This window comes from Tachysurus vachellii, chromosome 15 (genome assembly GCF_030014155.1).
Source record: "Tachysurus vachellii isolate PV-2020 chromosome 15, HZAU_Pvac_v1, whole genome shotgun sequence".
Taxonomy (NCBI): domain Eukaryota; kingdom Metazoa; phylum Chordata; class Actinopteri; order Siluriformes; family Bagridae; genus Tachysurus; species Tachysurus vachellii.
The window spans coordinates 7466-17612 of NC_083474.1; the positions used below are offsets into that span (position 1 = coordinate 7466).

At 37.1% G+C, this 10147-nt stretch overlaps 1 protein-coding gene across 1 annotated transcript; it reads right to left on the minus strand.

Annotated features, from left to right (window-relative positions):
- Positions 1 to 2312: 2312 nt before the first annotated feature.
- serpine2 (serpin peptidase inhibitor, clade E (nexin, plasminogen activator inhibitor type 1), member 2) lies at positions 2313 to 9190 on the minus strand. The gene is made up of 9 exons (XM_060887977.1): positions 8999 to 9190; positions 7202 to 7489; positions 5684 to 5911; positions 5399 to 5596; positions 4734 to 4932; positions 4397 to 4494; positions 3483 to 3569; positions 2721 to 2804; positions 2313 to 2563 (listed from the first exon to the last, which is right to left on the minus strand). The coding sequence occupies exons 1-9, from the start codon at positions 9000 to 9002 to the stop codon at positions 2526 to 2528; spliced, it is 1224 nt and encodes a 407-aa protein (XP_060743960.1). The 5' UTR covers positions 9003 to 9190; the 3' UTR covers positions 2313 to 2525.
- Positions 9191 to 10147: the final 957 nt, after the last annotated feature.

Genomic DNA, 10147 nt, shown 5'->3' on the forward strand with positions numbered 1-10147 from the left:
AATAAAATCTTTTTGCAATAAGAGAAGTAGGCACTACATATGTAAAGCCACAGTTCACACTTTAAACAAATTAATTAGGGCTGTCCATCTATTATATTATCCGAAGCATTCAGGAGAGCCGGCCATTCGATGTTGAGCCGCACGGCAACGCATTCACAAAGCTCCAACAGTACTGATTGAGTTGGGGCGGAGGGAGCCTGAGGGATCGCGGAAGACGAGATGGCTTCCTTGTCATCCGAGCCATCGAGAAGGCCTGCCTCGACCTCAGCCCTGGAACCTGTCAGTCCTTCGGGGAAACGGTCGTCGGCCGGTAGCAAATCCTCAAATGGGGAAGGACACGTCGGCCCAGTCAGAGGAAGCCGCACCGCGGGAGGCCCCCGGGTGCGCAGCGGCGTCGCCTTTTTCCCCCCTCCGAGTCGGACAGCTCGAAGTCGACACACTGGGAAGTGGCCGTTTTGAGCCTGCGACACAGAAGCTTTTTTGGGAGCGCCAGGCAATGGCTACAGTTCACCGGGAGGTCAATAGCTTCTTGCGCATGCTTGAGACCCGTGCAGACAAAGCAGAGGGGATGGGAATCCCTCGCGGCGATGAGCGCGCCGCACGAGGCCGAGCAGGCTCGCGATAGGTTGTCCACTGGAGTAACCGGTGCCGCTTTAGAAAGCGCCGTAGAAAAAGAAAAAAGCCAAAAAAAGCAGGCGGGCAGCCTACAGAAAAAAGGGGGGTGCGAGCGTGGGCGGCTCGCGAAGCTAACCTGGCTGAGGACGATCACGTCCGGCGGAGGCTGATCAACCGATATGTCCTCCTAAAGACAAAAAGTGCAGTCAAAAAAAAACCAGGGAGCTGTGAGGTAGGAGCAGAAGTCGCGAGAAGCGAATGTTAACTGAGGAAAGGTAGCGCCTGTCTGTCAAGCCAGACTTGGTGCAATTGGATGCTTCTGTAGAGGTCAGGAACGGATGCCCTTCCCATAGGTGGATCTCGAACACAAGATGATGAAAGAGAACCCTAATATATAATTTGACTAATATTTAAAGACATGATAGGATCGACAAAACACTTGTCTAAGTTTGAACAGCTATATAGGAATAATTACTAACTAAACCATAGGCTACAGTTAAAATATTATTAAAAGTAAAACAAAACACTTACATGTGGGCCTAACAATAGGACTTGACCAGAAGATAAAATGTCAGACGATTCCAAATGCATGAAGAGATTATTTCCCGATCGTAGTTTTTACAGACTAAAATGTGATTGCATCTCTAGACTTCGCCAGCTTATCAGGAGGAACATGCATGTCTGCATGCATGATTAACAGGTTCATTGAAAGTTGCTGTCAGATAAGCGGTAGAAAATGAGTGAGAGTGAGTGAGAGAGTGAAAGTTGCTGAACTGCTACCGACTTAAGTCACCCCCTGCAACCATAATTTGATTGGTTTAAAGGCAGTAGCCACGAGACAACTATGCACAATTGTATATACAAGTCTATTTTAAAATCCAGAAAAAATAAGTTTTGTCTTCACACTTTTGCATGTATGAAGAAATTACCCAGAATCATTATATTAATGAAAAGTATGCATTCTAAAAAATTTACATTTTACATTTTGGACAGTAACTGAATGTAACCTAGTTCCATACTGAAATTTGAAAGCTGTATTTAATTTCGGTTTTAAATATTTTTATATAATTTTAAAGGGGCGGTAATCCAGTAACATCCACATTACTAAAGGGATTTCATTATGTAGTCTGTAACAGGCAATTAATTTAAACAGCAATTGGTGATTCTCAAACTCTGGCAGTCTGCTAAAACATTCTAATCTACATTTCTGCTTATAAGTTTCACAGCCCTGTCAGAATAGGAATATTCCTGAAAACTCCTCCAGGTGCTGCAGATTCTCAGATTTTCCAGTATTTTCTTCTGTCCAGCAGTGACTGTATGATTTTGAGATCCATCTTTTCACAAAGAGTAAAATTAAGGTACTTAAACACTTAAATATTACAAAAGGTAAAACATTTACAGATGCTCAAGAAGGAAAGTATTCTAAAGTATTTAGATTAAGTTACAAAACTGCAGAACTAGTGTAAGGTAATGAACCACGTTACAAATAGCTATTTAAAGCATATATTTTGTAATCTGTAGTAAAAAGCAGTTTTAAAATATCCTTCTAAACACTGTCAGATTACATGTCAGATTATATATGTATATATATATAATGTGTATAAAATAATGTATGTATGTATGTAAAAAATAATGCTTATTTTTCCTGTCGAGTCTATTTTTAATAAATTGTATAACAAACAGTTACGCACAACTAGTTTAGTAAACTAATATGTTTATTCATGTTTATTACAAGCAGATTATGCTTGAACTACACTGAACATACAGCCCTCTATCAAAAATAGAGTAATATAAAGCAAAATAATATTTCTGATTAAAGCTTTCTAATAGCAGGGAAATGATGTTATAACCAAATACAAAGCTGAAGTGAAATATATGTCGGCGTCTCCATGTTCTTAACCACAGTGTGCTCAAGGCTTGTTTATTTGACCAGCAAAAAGGATGGTTCCTGGAGAAATAATAAAAGATTGTTAACATGCACAAAATGTGACTTCTACTATGTATCAGTTGCTTCTGATTTGTCTGAATGATTGCAAACATGACAATGTTTAAAAGCATGAGAAATGTCTAAAATAATCAAATATGTGCTGCCATGTGAAAAATACCTGTAGAATTGTGTTTGATAAGGAACAAAAACGGTCTATCAATAATCACCACTGGAGGTGATGACCTGGCCATCAAAATAGCAGCTGCAGAATAAAGAAAGAAAGAAAGATAGATCAGAAAACATTTACTAGTTACATCGAACCATAACCCTAATCCTAACCCTTACTTTTGTGTATTGTTTTACTTTTTTAAATATTATTGAAGGCCAAATCTGCGTTAATGTTATATTAAATATAAAAATTATCTCTTCGCTGTGGACAAAAAGGCAGTGGGCCAAACCAGCGATAAATTGTCTAATGACCCCACTGACCACGTTTGATATGAGCTGGAAAAGAGACTGTGCCCCAGACCTCCTCACTCACTATGTATCTTAAAATACTTAAGATGTCAGTGCCTGTCTCTTGGGGTTATATTAAAAGTCCCTACAGCCATGTTCATGTTGTCCAGAGATTTTTGGTCATTTAGTGTGGGTCAGAATCCAGATTATCAGCTCTGGATCTCTACCTGCCTAGATCTCATTTGGTAAGCATTTGTAGCCTACAGCCTATATGTGATTTCTGTACGCCACTTGATTTACACAATTGCCTGCTAAACTTAACAGATTCGTTGGCAGATTCAAAAAGACATGCTAGCTATGTACACTCCCCAGACACACCAAAATCCCACTATATGACTGGTCAAAGTATCAAATCAAATATTTAGTTTTGTCACTTCATACTTCATATGACATCGCATGCTGTAAAATGTTACCACACACTTACTAGTTGCAGCAGTTGCTTTAGTTCCATTCTCATTAACCTCTATCTTGATTTTCTGCAGTGCACTGGAAAGATGAATGGGTTCTGAACCTAAGAAAAACATCATTTAACAGCTAGTGTGAACTACAATTAATTAATATTATATACACAATATTCACCATGTATTATGGCGTCATAACACCTATTCACCATTTCACAAACTACAAATCTACCATAGTAAAAAAAAAACCTAATGAACAAATTATAATATCAAGTCAGTTCAGGAGGATTTCATTGTCATTTCAAACACATATAGCTGATGTAGTAGTGGAAATAAAACCACAATAGTCCAAGTCCCTCAGGGGTTGGACAAAATAATGTGAACACAAATTTTTATAGGGTTTAATATTTGTGTAGGTAATGATATCATTATATCATAAATATTTATTTATTTTAAATATTTTCACCATGATATTTATGCAGTGTTCTCTTCTTGATCAACATAAGAAAAAAAATCTTAAATACTAAATAAACTCTGGATAAACACAGGGTATAAATACATATAGCAATTAAAGCAGATATATAGTCCTGGACCAATTATACAAGACTAGTTATAGTCATAATAATGTTATGTAATAAAACTAACTGTGTCAAGCACCATTTTGTGAATGGAGAGAGCAACCGAGGAAGATCAGTGGTTGGAATCACGCACCTGCTCCTAATTGTACTACTGATTTTTCCTCTGTTGCAGTGAGCGGCGGCAGAGATCAAATAAAATAAAAATGGGTGGGAAGTGAAAGCCGAGAGAGCATTTACATTGTGACACTGAAAAGTTCTGAGTTTGTAATGCCTCACATTTCCTCTTTCCTGAAATGTCTGAGCTTTCTACACTAACATTTCGGGAAAAAAACAAAACATTTAGTAAACTTTGTACTCACTGATGTGTCTCAAGTCAGCTTTTCCCTTATTAAAAATGTCTGTTATACCAAGAGCACACAAAGGCCTCTTCAGATCCATCTTCATCTCTGCTGTGAACCTATCGACATGCAGAGAGAATAAAAGACAGAGACCACCACAGAGAGTGAAAGAAACATAAAAAGACTTAAAAAAAATAACAAGAAATAAAGATACAGGTGAAAAATAAATGGAAATAGGTTTTTACTTTTTCAGATCTTGTATGTAGTTTATAATAGCATAGTGCCATGGTCGTCTTGTGCTACACTTAATATTCCTGAATGCAACAAAATTTCAAAAATATTATTTTACATTTCTCACTTTGGCAACAAGAGACGGATCTTTCCATGATGCATCAGTTTGGTCCAACCATGCACTGTTTTTGTGGTGAGATGAGGTAAGATCATTGACAATGGTGTCGCCCTTTCTGAAGGAAATGCAATAAGCATGCTTGTGTGATTGCCATGATAGGGTAACTCTATAACCCTATATTTCACACCATCAGGAGTATTTGCCCAACCTATGTGAAAAGAACAGGGTATAATTACCAAAATAGAAAATGATTCAAAAAGCAAATAAACAGTAAAATTATTATCTGAAGATTTTTTTAAATGAACATTGCATGGTGAATGCAACAAAAATTAATTACTAAAATTGGGTTGATTAGTATTAAAAAATACTAGTGCATTTCAAACAATGTAAAACACAGTTATTTAAGTTGATAAATTCAAATATCATTTGATTAAAACAGTGCTCCTGCTGTGGCGCAGTGACTAACATTGCATTGCCGTCACAGCTACTTGGTCCCAATTTTGAGCCTGACCATGTATTATTATTTATATGGATTTTCATGTTCATGTTATGCTCACATGTTAGCACATGCAGCACAGGTTTGCTTTTTTTTTAATTAGCTATTGTCAATCTTAATAAAATCTTGTTTGAATGTGTCAAACGAATATACTAAATTAAAAAATAAATAGTCTCACCGATTTTAAAGACAGATAGTTGGGACATCATTGGCACATTGTAAGACTTCCCATCACCACCTGTAAAGGTCCTAATCTTGGTGCTCTGTACTGGGAAGCGGGACTTCCACATTCCTTTAAAGTAGATTGAGTTTACTATTACTAGTCGTGTCAGGGATGGGTCCAACATATCTGGTTTCAAAAGACTGCGAATGTGGCCTGATGGGAATGAGAAAACAGATGACACCATTATTTTTAATTAGATAATAGCATTGTGGTTAAATGTCATTCAACAGTGTTTCATACCCATTGTGCGATTTTTGATCCACCCATTGATGTAATCTGCAGACTGCTGAGGGTTGTTGTAGTTAAGTGCATGGCTATCACACAAGAAATTGTCCCTATTGGTATTTAGGAAATTGTTGTAAATGTTAAAGCCTTCCTGTGGAAAGAGTGCATTGGCGATGATTATGAAGTTGTTGTGGGCCTTGGATGTTAGCATCTTATGCAGATTCCGTAGCATCTTGTAGGGACCTGAGGAAGAGCACAGCTTTTTAGTTCAGTTGTCAGTTACAATAATGATGTATCTGATCTGCCACCTGCTGCTCCCATCTGCATGGAAACTCCTTTGTGGGAAGACACTGTGAGAGACATGACTGTGCAGAACATCTCATTTTATATGAGACAAGTTAAACATTTTACTGAGGTAAGGTAGGTGCTGAGGCTCACTGGTTAATTATATGCAGCATTAAAAGACAATGATGACAAATTTTGCCACAATTTGTGAATGCTAAGCTAAAATGACTGGATGCTAAACTTAGCCTTTAAAATACAGCGTATGGTCATTGGATATATGAGAGTAGAAGAGACATGGGCGTTGCTAGGGTTGGAAGGCTGTGAAAGACTATGACTCATCAACAGTTGAATTATTATTACCTCACCAACTCTTCCAATGAATGAATGACGACTGTCCAGTGGCCGTATATTAACATGACAGTACATGAGAGGCTTCAGCCCCCAACAGTGCAAAAACACATTCCTGATTTTTAATGATTTTGCTGATAGTCTAATTTAAGAATGTAAAGACTAAAAAGTATATTTATTTAATGCTACAACATAATACTTAAGTACAATTACTCAAGTATTTTTACCACATTTAATTAGAACGTATGCCTAAGACAAAGGTAATATAAGGTAATATATGATTGTGTGGGTTGCTGCTTCTTTGCTACTATAAAATTAATAGGTTACATTGGTAATCTAGAAATGCACTGTTCAGTGTATTGAAAGGAGTAATTAAAGCTTTGGGTTTAAAATCAGCTTTACAAAACTGCCTTTATTATTCAGACATCATTGTGTTAATTGAACATGTGACTTGGGATTGCTTTGACATTCAAGTTGCTCTATTAATTTTGTTCTGCTTATAAAAACACAAAGTACTTGACATGGTAACATGAATACATGTGAACACTAAACTACTGGGAGAAATTGTTAAAAATGTGAAATACAGCATTACAGTGTAAAGCTAATTACAGCGCTGATAAAGAATCAAGTTGTTCTAAGACATATTTCATGCTAATCCTGATTTCATGCTTACAGTTTGAATTAAACCTGGAACACACAAATAAAAAAAACGTTACTACATTTTATGTAGCCTGACAAAAATTAACTGGGGCCTCTGGGTGTTGAGCCTCTCATAACTTAAAGTTCTAGAAACAGCTCTGCTTATTCACATTCTGATTTGTACATGGGTTCGGTAAAGTCACCTACTTTATTGGTATACAAAAAACATAAAAAGCTTTAAAAGAAAACCAGTCCTCTAACCTTTTTTGTTATATCGGAGACCTGAAAGGAGCTGTTGCTTGGTATTTCCATGAGTGCCTGGTAACAGTATCCCCAAAATGGTGGCTACTCCATGAGGGGAGAGAACCACATTTTCATGTGGCTTCTGCTGGACCATATGAAGGAAAACCTGCAAGCCCAAGTCTGAGCCTACCTTTTCATATGATTGAGGCACTGCCACAGCTCCAATCAACACAGGAAATTCCAGCAACACCGGCATACATAATATAAACATACACAACCTGGCCAGGGAAGATTTCCTCAGAGACCCTGTGAGAGAGAGAGAAAGAAGGGGGGGAGAACTTGTAATTTCTTATTTATAATCCAATTATTTTTTTTCCCTAAGATTTTAATATATGACAATAATCAATGGTATTAAAGAAATAAGGATCTGCTCATGGTCTAAAAGGCCACACCATTTTTTAAAATTATTTCCTAAAGTCTTTCTATTCATTTTTCATTTACTCTCTCACTCACTCATTTTCTACCGCTTATCCGAACTACCTCGGGTCACGGGGAGCCTGTGCCTATCTCAGGCGTCATCGGGCATCAAGGCAGGATACACCCTGGACGGAGTGCCAACCCATCGCAGGGCACACACACACACATACTCTCATTCACTCACGCAATCACACACTACAGACAATTTTACAGATATGCCAATCAACCTACCATGCATGTCTTTGGGCCGGGGGAGGAAACCGGAGTACCAGGAGGAGGTTCTTATCGAGGTTCTTTTTTTTTCATAAACAACTTCAAGGCCCTCTGAGGTGTCATATTTTTTTTAAATTCTCAAATATTCTGGGTTACACAAATGATTAAAAAAATACTGAACTTTCTTGGTATCTTAATTTCTGAGTTACTCAATACATTAACAACATGAGTCCTTTTTGTGCTGAAGCTAGCTAGTGAGTTTTAATTGTGCTCGGATTAACATTTATTTTATTTATTTATTTATTTATTTATTTATTAATTACAGGGACAATGCATATTAATAAACATTTCTGTCAATATGCCAGAATTAGCCAGATGGCTATTTTTCACCTGCAGTCCCTAGACAGATGGTAATAGTCAACCTAAAAAAGATAAAAGTAAATAAAAGTACATATTGAAATAACAATAAAGCTACAATACATTTATTAAAATGCTTCTCATTGCAAACTGGCACTGAAGTGGACGGTTCTGAAATGGACAAGTCTTTCACCTGACCTGAATGTATAAGTTGTCCTGTTTGGGTTAATGACACACATGACTGTGACTAGTTATGATGACACAAGGTTCAGACCTTGATAGTTTTTGGAAAGATTTTTTTGATCTACAACATAGCTTTCAGTATAGTAGCCTTAGGAAGATCTGATCAGAACTGACCTATGGAGGAGAACAGTTAAGCCAATACAATTCAGCTGTATAATAAAAATAGTATACATTTTGATCACTACAATTTTGATCGACAGCCCCTTAACACACATCCACGGGATTTTCCTACAGCCAAATCTCCAAGTTCTCTGACGTTCTGTTCACATGTTAACGATACAAAATCTCATCACTGTATTTTTTATGAACACGTTTTTGGATCAAATTATTATTATTATTGGCATGTTGGCTTCTCTTTGTGCCGAAAGAAAAAGTCATTTTTATTATTTTTTTAATTCAACGCCATGTCTTCAGCTACAGTAAAATAATTTCACAAAACAACTGCAAATTTCAGGGAATAACCGCGATGTAAGACCTTTAACAACCTCCGAGGTCTAATAAAGGACAAAGAACAGTAAAACTCACCCATTGCGTCTGTCACAGGGAAACAAACACAGTTCAGTTTTCATACGAAGGAGCTGAGGTAAAGTTTCCGCTCGGTTTTGTTTTCACCCGTGAGGCCTTTTTTCCCTCTTAACTCGTTTTTCTGCTAAACAAAGATAATGAGCGTGAAAACGGCTGTTTGTGGTGTTGTTGGCTGATGTGGCACTTTATTACCGACGTCTTTAAAAAGACAGTACAGTGTGTAAAGAAGTTTATAATCCACAGATCTGGCAACATTCAAGGTCTCTGTTCTTATCATTTCTTTTTCTGCCTTTATTATTATTATTATTATTATTATTATTATTATTATTATTATTATTACTATTATTTTGCATAGCGTTTTTAGAAATAGAGCTTACATCTATTTTAATGTAAAAACGAGAGAAATCTCGTTGTAACATTAAAATACTACTTTATTTCGAGAAAATTAATTATTACATAAAAGTATCACATCATAACATTTTATTTATGAGACAATAAAACGCCTCGATATAACATTATTATGGTATTATGGCGTGGTTACGTGGGAATAACGCTTTAGGTCTTGTAGTTCTGACCTCACGCCTGTAGATGGTGCACTGACACAGGGTTCAATTCCTACCCTTAAAGGTGGGGTGCACGTTGTTTGAGAAATGCTTCAGAAAGCTGAGTCGGGTGGACAAACAAAACAAATGTGTAGCCAATGAGCAGAAAGGGGCGTGTCTTGTCAATATGCGGCGTAGAGAGTTTTCAAATTTGTATGCGTTGTATGTGCGAAACAATATGGTATTGTTGTCCTAAGCCATCACTAAAATAATACATACAATTTTAAAGGTTAATATGTGACACAAAATAAAACGTATGAGAAAATGTAGTAAAATTAAACTATATTTACATATGTTACACATAATTTTGGAAATACAGATGTGTGTGTGTGTGTTTACATTTACAAAAACACAGGACAAAACTGATTTATTCATAAATTAATTTGTTCACTCCCTCCCTCACTCACTCCCTCCCTCACTCACTCACTCCCTCACTCACTCCATCCCTCACTCACTCCCTCACTCCCTCCCTCACTCACTCACTCCCTCCCTCACTCCCTCCCTCACTCACTCCCTCCCTCACTCACTCCCTCACTCCCTCCCTCAC